Source organism: Thunnus thynnus, chromosome 21, assembly GCF_963924715.1.
Source record: "Thunnus thynnus chromosome 21, fThuThy2.1, whole genome shotgun sequence".
Taxonomy (NCBI): Eukaryota; Metazoa; Chordata; class Actinopteri; order Scombriformes; family Scombridae; genus Thunnus; species Thunnus thynnus.
In genome coordinates this window covers 14,897,200-14,913,283 of record NC_089537.1, presented here as the reverse complement: position 1 = coordinate 14,913,283, position 16,084 = coordinate 14,897,200, and the positions used below count along the sequence as shown (strand labels likewise).

General features: G+C 37.9%; 1 protein-coding gene across 1 annotated transcript; it reads right to left on the bottom strand.

The window, feature by feature from the left end:
- Positions 1-628: 628 nt before the first annotated feature.
- On the bottom strand, positions 629-13,894 carry timm21 (translocase of inner mitochondrial membrane 21). The gene is made up of 10 exons (XM_067577550.1): positions 13,316-13,894; positions 12,489-12,551; positions 12,258-12,355; positions 11,916-11,989; positions 11,475-11,580; positions 9,060-11,276; positions 8,693-8,774; positions 8,401-8,560; positions 4,909-5,041; positions 629-2,933 (listed from the first exon to the last, which is right to left on the bottom strand). Exons 1-6 carry the CDS (start codon positions 13,650-13,652, stop codon positions 11,184-11,186), a joined length of 771 nt encoding a protein of 256 aa, XP_067433651.1. The 5' UTR covers positions 13,653-13,894; the 3' UTR covers positions 629-2,933; positions 4,909-5,041; positions 8,401-8,560; positions 8,693-8,774; positions 9,060-11,183.
- Positions 13,895-16,084: the final 2,190 nt, after the last annotated feature.

The window sequence follows — 16,084 nt, the reverse complement described above, 5'->3', positions numbered from 1 at the left end:
CAGGCTTTGGTTTAACAGGTCACTTGTTTTTCATGGGATTTGTTGACAATAACAAACATATAGACTATCACCAGACCTATCCTTAAAGTACAATTTTGATTACTTCTTTGAGGTACTTCTACTTTACTTTGAGTATTTATATTTAATGCTACTTGATAATTCAACTTCACTTGATTCAGCAGCAAACGTTCTTCTTACTTCAAAACATTTGTGATTTCTGATTGTCTTATCTCAACAATATGATAGTTATTGACTGCACTACTCAATAGTAATGAAGTAGGTAAAATCTGCTCTATCAAGACCAGCTGTAATATTAAAATGCTGCAAACATATTGATGTTTCAGTAATAACAAGCCAACAGTATATGATATGTAACCATATAGCACTAAAAGGGGTCAACTGATTTTACTTTTAATACTTTAAGTACATTTTCTGTACACTTCTGTAGTTTTGAATGCGGTTTGTTACTAATTGTAACAGTATTTTTTATACTATCATATTGCTACTTTCACACCAGCAAAGAATAAATAAGATTTATGTAACCATATTGTAGCTGTTGTTTCTCTGAAGTGCTGCTCGGAACACACGTCATACACAAGTCAAGGCAAAAGAAATAACACTTGCAAGATTATGAACAACAGTTTAATACAGAAGACGGATTTCCCCCAAATCAGAAAGAAAAAAAAAAAAAATTCCCCTTAACTCACAAAGCTACTCACTGGAGATCTGATATGTCAACCACTGTGGGAATGAATATGAAGTTAACGAACAGGACGTACATTACAGCAGAAGCCTGTGACACTGTGGTTTAGCTCATCGATCATCATGCTGCCACTATGTTAGTGATGTCAACTGAGTTCAAAGCTACATTTGTACCTTGCAGGCTCTTGGTTGCATCCTTCAGATTGTAAAAACCACAGGAACAATTTTCTAAAAGGCATCAGTGTCAGATGCTCCACAATTTATCATCACAATACAAAGGATTATCATTAAAACACATGACATTTTTAACCTCTGATTCTCCAATCAAGACCCTGTTTACATGCTTCCCCGAAGTCCCAAAATACATTTACACAGCATTAATGTTGTTTTTCCTTTCTCTTTTTTTTTCTTCATATGTTCAGAAACTGTACACAGATTATATTGTTGCTGAAACAAACATGGAAGGTGGATCGTTTGGGAGCATCTTCTTACAGTGCTATTTCCGGATTATCTGAAATGCAGTGACACAAAAAGCACACAGCACAGTAATAACCTTTCCCAAAGCAATACTATTCCAGAAAATACAACAAAGGTTGGCTGATTTCTACCAGCCTGTGGCAGATTAACATGAAGATTACAAGGAACAGAAGCTGTTGTTAAGAATGTTTTTTGGTTAGTCTTCATTTTGCAATATTTATGGAAAAAAAAAATAAACAACTGAGTTTTGACACTGAATTCTTATCAACTGCATAAGCTGCAGCCTTTAGCTCCAAACATGTTTTGAGCCTTAGCTGTAACTATTTTTTACCCCGGGATTCTTCCACATTTTTCATTTCAAGATACATTTTTTCATCGCAGCCTTCAGCTCAACATTACAAATTAAAACATCAATTATCTGATTATCTTACAGCAGGGTGTACAACTACATCAAATGGGTTGTCAAGCGCTCAAGGACGGAACAATTTTCCCCATACTTCTGAACACCGTTTATCTTAATTCTGAACTCATTTTCAAATTCATGTTAGCACAGGACCTTGCAATCTGGCATATATGTGCTAATGTAGAGCAGCAATAGACAGCAGTAAAAGTGATAATCAACAGAGAACAATCTCTTGACTACTGCCGTAAAGTGTTTATTTCATCGTCTTCCCCTTTTCCTCAGTCACTTCCATTCACAGATCTAATAGGCACTTGAACTACCTAATGTCCCAGTATAATCACCATGATATAATAAACACAGCTAGTTACACTAACGAGGTCATTACTTAAGACAATTAGCACATTATCAAATACTTCTTTGTCAACACTCTTTGTCTTCACATAACACATGTGCAGTATTATTGAGTTTGAAGAAGTTGAAACACTTACAATTTATTCAATATGCACTCCTAAACAGCAAGGTGCTCTGAAATCTAATTAGATTGTCTACTCTTTAAATTTTCTATCAGTCAATGCTGTTAAGTTACTGCAATCATAACAATGTCTATGGACCCATGTGCAAAGAAGCCATGTTGACAAAGTCATGTCCCACATACTTTGCATCACTGTAGCAGGAACTAAAAACAACACTTACTCATTTACAATGAATCAGTTGTTTTAGATCTGTGAGCGGAAGGACGTACAACGGGGGGAAAAAACTTAACAACACACACTTGAAAGTATCTGCCTCTCTGCTTATCTCCATCTCGCTGAATCCCTTTGAGCTTTAGAGGTCAGGGGTGTTATGCTCATCCTAGCTGGGGGGCAGGTTCTGCGGTCCTGGCTGAGGCACACAGGCTTGCGGATGTCATCTGTTATTGCCAAACTCATCAGATGACCACGTTTTAAACAATACAAAGTAGAAAAACAACTTGGTTCTAAAAACCACTGAACACACACGCATACACACATACACGCTTGCATCAAAATAAACATCTGCTCTCATGTGATAAGAGTTAGGCTGGCAACGATCACTGAGGTTGAATGTAGGAAGGCAGTGCATGGAAAAGGCAAACTGGCATCAGGGATTGATTAGACGGGCCTGTTCTCTGACTGGGACTCGCTGTGGCTCACAAGGCCTTCTGGTTGACTGACTTGTGTAGGGGGAGATGGTGTGTAAGGGGGTGGGGCTTCATTTACACTAATTGAGTCTCCTCCCTCAGAAATGAGAGGAGTGTGATATGAAGGACGAGGAGCGTCTGCCTCACCACCATGGGCACACTCGCTGTAGGGAGGGGGCTTCAGATCATCCTCTGAAAGGAAAGGAGAAGAGAGGTCAAACTGGTCCATCAGCTTTATTCAAGTCTAAATATACGCAAAAGGCCAAATGAAAGCTTCAACATAAAGGAAAGTTTTTTAAAAAAGGGAAATATCATAATTTTATGTGATTTTCTGTTGTTTTTTTTACTGTTATAATGTCGGATGTCTATGTTAAACATGTCAAAGTTCTAAAACTTGAGGTGAACATATGTAAAAATGCTCCCTGAAAGTCAAAAGAAAGGATTTCAGCCTGCTTTGAATGCTTCTTTTGCAAAGTTACTTCTACTTCCTCCTCGTGATGACAGATTGTTCGTGCATGCCCAAAAATGGCCGCATCTTCCATAGCCTTTATTGCTAAAGGTTGTTTTACGGATGGGGCGGGGGGCCTTAAAGAAACAGGAGCTAAAATGGCCTGTTTCAGACAGAGGCTGAACTGAGGGGCTGCATAAATGTGTAGAACTGGAAATGTACATGACATGTCCCCTTTAAACAATATTGTATGGCTGCGAGAACTACCTTCTTATTACCATTTCATGCATGAACACAATCAAAATATGTCTATTAGAGCAAGTCCTGAAACACACACACATTAGTATTTGAGATATTAAAAAAAAAAGATCTGATGTGATGACGAAAATGAGGCTGTATTAAATAGTGTAAGGCTGTATTCAGACCAAATTAGGCAGTGCGCCCACCACCGCAGGGTTGAGCAGAGGTGTGTGGGGGTGTGTTTATTTGTGCTCCATCACGTATTATTTTCTGATTATTTCACAGCGGTTAAGTTCTAGAGAACAAATATCCACGCCCACTCCTCCACTTGATCCTGCAGTGGTGGGCTGCACTGGCTGATTTGGTCTGATACGGCCTCATACAGTTAGTGGTGAAATGTCCCCATTTCAACCCCTTATAACCACATCCTGCTGTCAGACTGAACAAGCACTTCAGATCAAATGAGATACTGTATGCAAAAGAGGAGACTGAAACTCAGAATGAAACATTTGGCCTCTGCTACTTTGTGCCCTGTAAGACAAACTCTTTCACAAACTTGCAATGCTATCGGACACACAAATCTATAGTTAGCCTTGTGAGAGACAGAGAAGGTTGAATGTAATGTGAGCACTATACCCAGCTCTGTTCTCATTTAAATATTACTGTGAAGAAGAAGGGAGAGCAACGGAGCGATTAGGAATAGAAATACAATATGAAAAATGGATTGGGGTGATGTAGGGGAAACATGGCGTAATAAAGAAAAAAAAAAAAAAAGTAGGCAAAATGTGACAGCTCCCCAAGTACAAGTAGTCTGCTGGGGGATGTGGGCTTTTCTTAGTTAAGAGACAATTTCCTCTTACAAGCTTTGCTTCTGCCTACACAGCCAAAAACAAGGAAGAGAAATTAGTTAACTTATACTGACACATGGTGTATAAAGAAAAACTGTTGAAACAGTTTGTTTCATTATGATTACATTATTTTTGCTTTATAAAGCAAATTGAGCACTGTGTTTGAATTCATGTGAGACTAGTTTACAAATGTAAGTACTGTAGACTACTGTAATATTTTAGTTCAACCTGGTTGTGGTGATGACGACTATAAATCAGTACGGCACCAGGCTGACCATCATCGCACTGATTCTGACAGAGATTCTGAGTATTGACGCTGGCAGTGTTGGCGAAGGTGCATTTTGTTATGAGGCCCTTTGACCTGTACACTATAAGTGAAGCTAATTGGATTAGTCAAGTGTATGCCAATAAGTGAACAAGTCATAACTTTAGGCATACTTTACTGGATGCTGTGAACCATTTAAGAAACGCCTTTTATATTTTAACCGAGAGACAGTATGTGAATGTACTGCAGCCAAGAGCTGTGGCTTACAGGAAGTTATGAATGAAGAAGTGGAAGTGATCAGTTTGATGAATGAGGAAGCAAAGGACAACTGATATATTACTGGGTGAGAATGTGTGAAAGTGCTACCTCCAGAGACTGCCTCATATGGTGGTGGCATGTCCAGGTTGGAGAAGGATGCAGCTGGTGGCAGGGCTGTGGAGGGCTCCTCTATTGAGAGGTCATCCTGGACACCATACCAACTCGGCCAGACAGAGGTTTGCTACAGCGGAACAGAAACACAATTATGGTCAATGACGCATACAGAAAAGCAGAAGCATACATAAACACGAGCGCATATACACGTACACTCACACTTGCAGCAAAAAGAGGCAGTTGAAACAGTCAGAAATCAATCAGGTAAAGCCAACTGCATAAATGTCAACACTGCTAACACAATAAGGACACCAACTAGGCTGGTTTTACTGTACACATCTCTGGAGAAGACACTGCTTCTGGTTATGATAATATTGAATTTCTTTGTCTGCCCCTCCAGTGAGCCTTCCCTTTAACTCTTTGCTTCTTTGCCTTGATCGACATACACCAGTTTAAACACACTTCAGTACAAACATCACTAAACAAACATCAAGACAATATTCTTGGAAAAGACTGAGATCATGTGTGGTGATAAGGGCTGCCCCTCTTAAACTACTTCTCTGTATTTAAACAAGTGTTTTCCAACATGGGGCTGACCAGCATGGACATTTTCATCCAAAACCTGACGAACCGTGTAAACTCCCCATAAAGCCGTTTACACAAAACGCAGGAGTGAGACGTCAGCTAGTGCATCACATAAATAGGCAGCTGATGAACATGATACACTAGATTGTGACATTTGCAGTATTAATTCTATTTTCAGTCTCTTTAAGTAAATAGGGAGACGGGGAAAAAAGATACAGCCTACATGACTAATATCGCACATAAACAAGGGTGTTTAATCGCCTGAATAGATCTAATGTGTTGGTTGCTATAAACAGTTAGGCCTCTGATCCCACCTACATCTTCTGAAAAAGCCGTCTTAAACTCTCAGCTAGCTAATTGCAAAAGTAACAGGAAAAAGCCACATGAGGTTATCGAGTAGGGAAGTCAGTGATGATGGACAGATGACCTCGCAGCCTGATGACTTAATTAGTTCAAAATCAGCATCCTGTTGTGGGCGTGATGTGGAGAGATGAGGAAACACACAGCTCCGACAGACCACGCCAACCAAATCTATTTACTGCACCAAGCATATAGCGGTCTATACAGTTATATAAGTACTGTTACATGTTTATGGCAGATCGAATTGCATCCTTGCAGCCTGGCTAAAAAAAAAAAAGAAAAAAAAACATTATTATGTTTTAAAGAAATGGTCCAAAAACAATTAAAATGAAATCTAATCATCTATAAACTATTAATCTCTTCCATCTCTCATCTCTCTCTTTCTCTCTCTCGAGGGCCTACATGCATCAAAAGTTTTTCCTTATAGCTCTTCTGGGTACACTTTGTCTTTTCAGGTAACCATGAATAAGATTATCCGGGAGGCTTAGTAAGTGATACTATATCAAGACTTTTTCCCCCCACTATGTTTGATTCATTTAAGCCCAGAACTCGAGTCGTCTTGGCGTCTCTCCAGAAAACTTTCAGGGTGCCGGGTTATGGATGACCATGGGGCCTCCCTGCTGCACATTCCATTAAAATCTAAACAGGGAACATTATACACCAGAGACGGCAGAGGGAACAAGGGGGAGAGGTAAGAAGAGCAGGAAAAAGAAGGAAAAGGATTGAAGACAGGGATGCAGAAAAGGTAGGAGTAAACAGAAGAGTTGCAGGACAAGAATATATTAGGAAACAGAGTGTGAGGGAGAAAAGATGAGCACAGGAAGGTGGGAGGGTTTCAGTTATGAAATTAAGTCTGTGATTGTCATCATATGAGCAATGTGTCATTATAAATAACACCGGATCTGTAGCCAATAAATGTCTGATAAGAAATGACATCTGGCAAACTTAAGCTGGGCTGGACTTTCTCTCAAATCATGCAAACATTTCAGATAGCACACAGGATGTTATAACTGGTCTAAGGGAAATCCAAGGCCAAAAGCCCGGGCACCTCTCAGTTTCAATTGCATCATTTATATTTTTAAAAATGGGGCATTTCCTGTTGCACAAATATTCCAAACAATGCTAAAAATATCACAAGTTGGGCTCCTTAGATGTGACTAGTACAATGATAAAGAACGCAAAAGCTGGGGCAGTGTGAAGCCTAACAGGAGGTTTACTTTTTATACCAACTTCCACTTAAATTGAGTCAGTTCTTAGAAAAATGTGGTCATACTTTCATCATCCATAACACATCTTTTGCACTAAGTCATGATAAGTGGGCTATAGTTAAAAATGAGTTGGAAAAATGTCCAAAAATCTGTTTTATATGATTCACGGAGCATATTTTGGGCGGGTTCTGAATCATGGAGATTGCTTCCAGGTGTTTTAGAGAGGCAGTAAAGCATAAAGGCCCTGGGGGAAGCACAAACATGAGGACGGTCTAAACCTGTGGCATGGCCCACAGAAAGGACTCCATACAAACTGATGTTAAGGAAAGACATAACTGTTCTCGACGTATCACCGAAAACATCAACACAAATTAAACCACATTCAACTACCACTTGAAGGCAGCAATAAAAGAAGCCTGCACTCTTTAACAAACTTCGAAATATATAAGAAAAGCAAGTGTTACATCCACAAAATGTAAGAAGTGTTTTAAACCGAACAGTTAATAATGATCTGTTAGAAAGCAGTGTAACAAGCTCCATAGGCTTATCTCAATCTAAAGCAAATGAAAAGGCAAGAGGAGGATATCATTTGTTCCAGTTTACATGTGATAAGAGATTGCTATATCAAGATTTGGGCTATTACAAAAAAACTCCAGTTACAGAAACATTTTTTAAATGTAGAGAAATATCGAGTCATTTGAGCAGCATGTATTGCTTTCTGTAAATCACACTGCTCCTGTCTTGCTGTCAACATCTTTACTGATGATATTTGCACAAAAAGATCTCACATCTATCAGTGAAATTTTACAATCGTGCTTTAAAAAAAAAAAAAAAAAAAAAAAAAAGGGGGCCACCTACGCACTCAACCTTACATATTAACTGAAGAACTGTCAGACCTCTGACGTCAACAAGGTCAAACAAACTGAACAGAAAAATGCAAGCATGCACGTGCATGCAAACCAGCAGCATGTTACTATTAATGTCCACAAGCAAGCAGTACGTCACTGAAAGTGAAATGTGGCCTGTCTTGTCATTCTGTTTGAAGTGAGAGTGACTGACTCAAAACCACATGCCCTCTCCAAAGAGCAAACAACTCCTCTGCAAAAATGTAACACATCAGTGACCTTATTTGGCTTTTACTTACTCACCGTACCATAACTCTAGTCTCTCAGCCTATGTAAAGCAATCCTCTTTATAACCAAAATCCTTAAACCCATGTATACATTGCCTCAGCCATAATGAAAACATGTCCTGGAGGCACAGAAACTTCTTCTTCTGTAGTTGACAGCTAGCTTATGTTTTACAAATGTAGGATGTGAGGGTTTACACTTACACTTTGTCTCTCACACATTTGATGAAGGTATGCCCTTCCTCCAACAATTACTATCTGAGCATTGCGTGGGTTGCTCAGGTATGCTGCCAGTTGCCTCTGTCTTGATCGGTACCAGCACACATAGAAGAATATCTTGATGATGATGAATATAATAACAACTCTGTGAAGCAGAAAAGGAAAGCAAGAAAGCAGATTAATGGGAAATGTGTGGGCAACTTTACAGATCAGTTCCAAAGTCCACCTCAGTTTCTAAAAAATGCTGTAATTATCCCACTAGACAGGTTATACTCACATGTACCAGTACAGCTCCATTTTTGTGAGATGTCGATCACTGGCCAGAGGCTCTCATAGTTGAGGAACAACTTGGATGATACCTGTCCAAAAACACAACTTGTCAGAATTTTTGGAAATTTTCTAACTAAATGACGAAATCCATTACCTCACCTTTATTTAATCAGTTAATAAGATAAGTCACTTTTATAAACACAGAAGCTCAAAACATCCAACATGCCTTAACTGGCTAGGTTAAGTTAAATGTTTAACCACTTTCAGTAACTTGAAACAGATGTTAAGCACAACAGCTCCTCCGTTTAGTGAGTGAGTGAGCTAGCAACCAAAATTTGCTAAAAGCAAACATAAGAAAATGACGGTGGACTTACTTTTTCGCGACAACTTCGCCTTCTGACTTAGCTGGCGAGCTGTGCCATTTCCCTTGTCGTTCCGGGGATGTGATGCGAGTAGAGCTCCAGGAACCAGCTGAGGCTATAGGCTAGTTTAGCTCGGCTATCATGTAACGTTAGCAGGCCACAACAATAACAACAGCCGCTTCTCTATTCACCCACGCCGCCGAAAAAAAACTACTGTAACTGACCTGCTTTATTAACATGCCTTCTTGGGAGTATATACAAGGAAGAGCACTAGCTACTTATTCGGCAAGTTGTTTGTGAACTTTGTGAAAAATCTAAACTAGTCCTGAGTTTTAGCTAGCATTACAGGCTTCACCTAGCACATCCCTGTGCGTTCAATGCTGCCTTGGATTTTACAGTGGGCGGTGTTCTGCTCTTGTTGCCTTCTGTGCTTCCCCTAAACTACCCCCTCTCGCCACAGACGTCAATTACGTAATAATTACATTTTATCAGTTTCGTTGTAAGCTCAAATGCCGTCGTTGCTGTAAGGAATAACAGCGTTATCTCGAAACTGTTGTTGCTCTGTTACTTTGAACGCTGCTTTTATAACCAAGCGCCACAGAGCTACTTTGTAATGCCTTAGGATAATGTAAACGCGAAGAACTATCTCAAGTAGGTTCATATTATTTTATTTTCTGTATGGCACCAAGAAAATTTTAATTCAACCCCCCCCCCCAAACCCAAGACTACATCTCAGCAACAGCGTTATCACACACACACACACACACACACACACACACACACACAATAAAAAAAAAAAAAAAAAAAAATCTTTCCGTGGTGACTTTGGGGTGCGTTTCTTTGGGCTCCATCACAAATGTTAACATTTCTGATGGTCATGGAAGGTAGCAAAGGCTCGTCGAACAAAAGGGTAAAAATAAACAAAATAACAGCATATTTCTATAAACTACGCCATCATAATATCATACGCATACAAATACTGTTGTAGAATAAGCTTTGTGTTCATTGTTAATTATCTTCAATGATCATACATGTGTTTAGTTAATGTTGAGTCTTCAAAGTCAATTTCCCCGTGATACCTTTGATAAGCCATTCACAGACAGCCATTCAAATACTGATGATGGTGACAGGAGTTTCACAAGACATAAAAGACGTAAATGAAACTGAAATCATTCAATAATCTAAAAGGTCATGTCAGGTTGTTCCTACATCCCCTGATGCTTTGCCGCCATCTAGTGGCCATTGTTGCATAATGCAATGAACCAAAGAGACAATTAATTACAGATTGCGCAGGACACAAAAACTGAAATAAACGTGCAATAAAATAAAGGTGTAATTGATATAAATTGATGAAGTCAAAAAAACTCATCAGAATATAAAGGTGAATGTGATTGATCTAATTTCCAAGCAGAACACCAGTAATCAGCAACATCTCTCAAATGACAGAGATATGACATAGAGATGTGACATAGTACTTTAAACAAGAATATCTAAAGGTTTAAACAAAACCAACTAGCAACACCCAAATTTAACCACACATACAATTCAACAAAACTGAAAGATCAATCATTGTGTCATCCATAGTTTCAATCCAACATTTTCAGAATAAAGAACACACTGATATTTTTGTTGGCTATTATGTTGCTGTGCACATAACAAAAACACTTATTTATTTATTTATTTTAAAAAGTATTTCAGACCTGGCAAGTCTATTTGATTAGTTACTTCAAAATATAGGTTATCTTTTAGTAAACACAAAACAAAACAAATCCATGCTACCTTATCCTGAATATGTGCATTTGCCCCTGCCATTGAAACCCTATTTGTAGCAAATTTGTGTGATTTGTAAAACAGTAACACATTAGAGTCAAATCATCCTTTTATAATCAGTGAAGGTGATGCTTTGCAAAGCTCTTCACCAAATGCTGGTCAGTATACTGCTGTGTCAAAGTTTATATCAACTATACTTGTTGATATTTACCATAACAGCTTTTAATCATAACTTAAATTTAAATTTACACCCTCAGCTATTTTTTCAATAACACAAACCTGCTTTTAAGAGACTTCACATTCTTCACATTATCAATATTTTGTCAATGACATAACACTTCTGAGTGGCTTAGTCCATTCTCTTTCTTATCGGTTATCTTCCACAATGATGGTGCGTCTTGGGTAGGTGTCCATTTCCACAAATATGTAACGGAACTCGTATTTTCCAGTTTCAGGATTCTGTAAAATGACAAGTAATTAGATATTTCTATGATAAAACAGTGTCTCAATATTGCCAGAGAAAAAATTTTGGAATTACATCTAACTCTCACCTCTGTAAATTTACAGTCTCTGTTTTACAATTTATTTTACTGGCCTTTGGTATGTTACACATGTTTAATACATTGTCATGGACCAAAGGATTGGAGAAATACCAACCTCTTTTGACTCTGAATGTACGGTTCCTTTGCGGCCTGGCTCTGAGCCTTCGATGTAAAACTTAAGTCTCATATGCTTCAGTCCGTCCTTCAGGTACTCCAAATGACTAAGTGGAAACACACACACAATTTAAAAATACTGTAATACCTCATTATTACCTCCACATACATATTTGCTTATGTGTAATGCAACCTATTTAAAACACTAATATATCCTGTTCTTGCAATAGTACTGAATGCTTTAACTTTTGACTTGACTGAAGGCTTTTTTTGCCTTTTAGTCACTCACATATTGATACAGGGAATAAAAGCATATGACAACTAAAAATGTCATACCTATACAGAAATGTGCAATTTTTTCATTTACCCTCATGTACTAACAATCAGCAGCTTGCTTGGACATTTGCTTTATAATCAATGTTCACAGTAACAAAATTCAAACCTGACTTGCTGCCTCCTTCCTCGACGGGTCGTCTCACCATAACACTTGATTGGTTCTCCAAAAGCACCAATAACCTGCAAAAATGTTTTAATGCAGTTTACTTTACAACATAACATCAAGAATCGAATTACTGTCATCCTTAGCAGGCAACTCTTATGTAGCATTAGTTAAGGCCACCAGATTTAGAATTACTTCGTAAATTGTCAGATTAGGTATAGGTAGAGTACAGTAAATGTACAATATGTAGTTATATACTGTTAGAGGGCAAGTTATCTGTATGTTGTTGAATTGTTTAGGAGAGAGATACTGTTTGGGCTCAACAACCTATGATCTCATTCTTACCTCTGGGTGCAACCTGACTTTGTCGAAAGCTTTCCCATAGATTTTATTTGGACTCGAGGTGGAAAACAGCTCCTGGAAGACCACATATAACAGACCACCTGAAACACACACACATACAGGACAAAAACAAGTTAGGATGCACTATAACTGAACAAGAGCTTTAGTTTGAATGAAAAGCAATAAATCTGTAATTGTTTGTGATAGCATCTCTTGGAGTCTTGATGTACTCACCTGTCACTCCAAGCCCGATGAGTACAACTATCAGGTAGGTGAAGTCTCGGCCAGCATCTTTCACTGGAAGACATTTGGGAGTGCAGGGGTGTTATAGAGATTATAATTCTGACCCAAAATAATACAAATAATTTGTTTCTGAAATGATTAGCCAACTCTAACTAACTGTCCTGGTGCTTTATAAAGTCACTTGTGAAAGATATACGTCATGTTTGTCATGATATGTAGAGACTTGGAGGACAAAACACTGGATTAGTGAATAATGAAAACAGAGTACTGCTGTACTACAGTTCCTGGCATGAGCTGTGAGAGGTGCTAGGAAAAGGACAATCTTGCCACCTCCAATATATAGTAATATCATAAGTGTTACACGCATATTCATCTATGTGCAGTACATCATCATTACTGTTTTGTTGCTCATACTGTGCAGTTTCTTTGACTTTGATACCAATATTGATATCGGATACTGGTCCGACATTGACTCAAATATCATTGACTATGGGCTGATCAGGTATTGGATACCATTGTTTTAATAAATAACAATTCAGTAAATGTATATCTATGTATTTATTTGTTACATTTTGTTTTACAAAGTTAGGAAAGCAAATGTTTAAAGCTGGAATGCGGGACTTTTGTCTCCCCCTTCTGGCAGTGAGAACTTACACTTTTCCTAGACATTAATAAGCTGCATACAGCTTATTAATTAAACACTGGTATCGGCCGATACACAAAGCCCAGGTTTCGTTATCGGGACTCAAAAAGTCTGATCGGTGCATCCCTTTTTAAGAGACGAATTAAATCAAATCTGTGTCAGTGTGATGTCTTACCTTTCTGTGCAGCTGAAGGCTTTGGGCTCCCACTCTGATACTTGGAAACTGATGTCTGCCCGCCGTCTCTCTCCTCAGGACTGCTTTTATTTCTGGTTGAAGAGTGCAGAGAAATGCCCCTCCGTGTCTGTGCCTGTACGAAGCAGCTCAGTACTGGCAGGACAGAAGAAGGAGCCTGAACTCCTTTGTGAAAGCTCAGTCTCGACATTGTTGACACTGTCCTGTGTGTGTGCATGAGCAAGCTAACATGTGTCAGTTTGCATGTCTGTACAGCGTATTGTGTTGCTGTCTGTTGAAGATTCCGGTGTAAAGCTTTCAATATCTGCCTATAAGCCATGATTGTGTCCTCTGTGGGTCAGCTTAAAACTCTTATGTTGCCTACACAACCAGCTAGCAAAGTCGAGCTAGTGTTTTAGTGTTAGAAAGCAAAAACAGTAACCTACCGTAGTCTATAATAGTATGAAAAGCAAGTTATTATACATGAATGCGCAACTTACAACAGAAACTAACCCAAACAAACAGACTGTGCTACAACCATGGTCAAACCAATAGTGCTATTTGAAGTCTTTGAGGCGCATACTTGTGTCGTCACGCACAACGCACAGGATTCATGGGAGATTGAGTTTATGATGTGGCACCAAACCTGCTTGCACCACCCACAGTCTACACACCTTCACACGATTTTTAATCGTTGTTAATGACATTGAAAAGGTTCAATTATATAAACTTAAGCTTTTAAATGAAAGAAACACACAAGAGTTATAGGTGCAGCTCAGATTTTTTAAATTAATAATGGCAGCTATGTGCTGCACAATGATAACCAAATGGATATGGGAATCAATTTTAGGTAACACTTTATAACACTGTTACCATTTTAGGTAACACTTTATAATACAGCCCGCGTTTTACGGTGTAACTTCCTCATATGAATCCGTACATATAAAATACTCTCCGGTTCTTACTGGTACTTAATTGTAGATACAGCGGAAGAAAACAAAACAACGAGAAACAAGGGAGTAACAATTGGGGTTTTAAAGTGTAACTTCCCAACATTTACCATGTAACTTCCCGGAACTTATGGTGTAACTTCCTCGTATGAATCAGTATTTTACAGTATGTCTACTTCATTGTATGAATTTGCATAGAACAAGTCGAGAAATGGGTCTATACTTTTGAAAATAAGCTCCTAGCACCCATGTTGGTCCAGCACTGCAGCAGCTCATAACAGGCAAACTTACCTCTCTCCAGTGCACAGCTATGAAAGGCTTGTATTGTCACCCGAGGATGAAAAAATAACAATACAGTAATGTAATAATATACATAGTATATCTTTAATTACACAATAATAAGGTACGCAGGAAGTTATGAAAAATGTTTTTATTCTTTAATTACACATAAACCACAACGTATGTGCTGTTCTCCCAGTCTTACTCTGTAAATACAGACTACTTACCCTATAAGTACATAGTAACGACAGGGAGCAGGCTGGATTATTAAGTTCACACTGTTCCCCAGTCCTTACTCTGTAGGTACAGGCTAGTTACCTTATAAGTACATGGTAACGACAGGGAGCGGGCTGTATTATGTTCTCCTGTCCTTACTGTTTGGTTCTGTTACCTTTCATGTCACAATCTAACAACATGCAATGTGTCATTAACAACACACCAGACCAACATTTTGAACAGACAATGAGAAAACATTATTGAACATGATTAAATAGAATATGTTTCATTTATAACTTCTTAACTATATAAACTACTATTATACAATATAAATATTCTATATAAATTGTACTATATAAAACTTAACAAAAACTATATATAAAACTATATATAAAACTTAAACAACAAAATAACTTAACTAATATATCTATCTTAACTAATCTATCAAAATGTAGTTAAAAATGATTAATTTTAGTAAAAAACAAACAAACAACAAGAACAAAACAGGAAACTATGTTTAAATTGTAAATGTAACAGACCAAGGAGACACCAAAGTTTTCCCCTCCTGAAGCTATATCCATCTGTAATCGCAATTATTGAAGTGTATTACAGTATGGTGAAGTCTAAAACACACATGCACACAACTGTTACATAACAGCATTCATTACATTAACCCCACCTCCCCAATCCACACACCCATAATTAAAAATGATAGTTACAAGTTATTCTGATATTACATAATTTGTAGTAGTGAATAACAGTTTAAAATAAAAAGCACGATGACACCACAAATACAGGTATAACATTTTCACGTACAGTGCACATACTGTACCTCGGCAATGATGCTTGTCAGAGCAATCGTTGTTCTGTCCACATGATCCATGGTTTCAAGGCCTGGGACACACAGATTGATTGATTTTGTTTTCAGATTTGATTCTGTATGTTTTTCAGGACGTACTCATACCTGTGTATGACCCGCTCAGGTGTAGTCAAGTGTTATATTTCTTTCCCGTACTTGTTAGGTGTTAGGTAATAAACAGTACTGTGCTCTAGGTTTAATAAACAGTACAAACTATAACTCACTATATATTATATAAAAAACAGACATTAATGTTACTCCCTAAAGTAGAGTAAACTAAGTAGAGTAAACGCGGGCTTTATTATAAAGTGTTATCCAATTTTATTCACTATATTATTTTTGATTATGATAGGAAAATAATTAGGGCCATAGTTTTGCAAGTACTGTTGTCTCAAAAATACCAAATAAAATCTCTGAATTTTTAAAAATTATTTGTATTTGTTTTATGTTATTTAACTGTTTAATAAT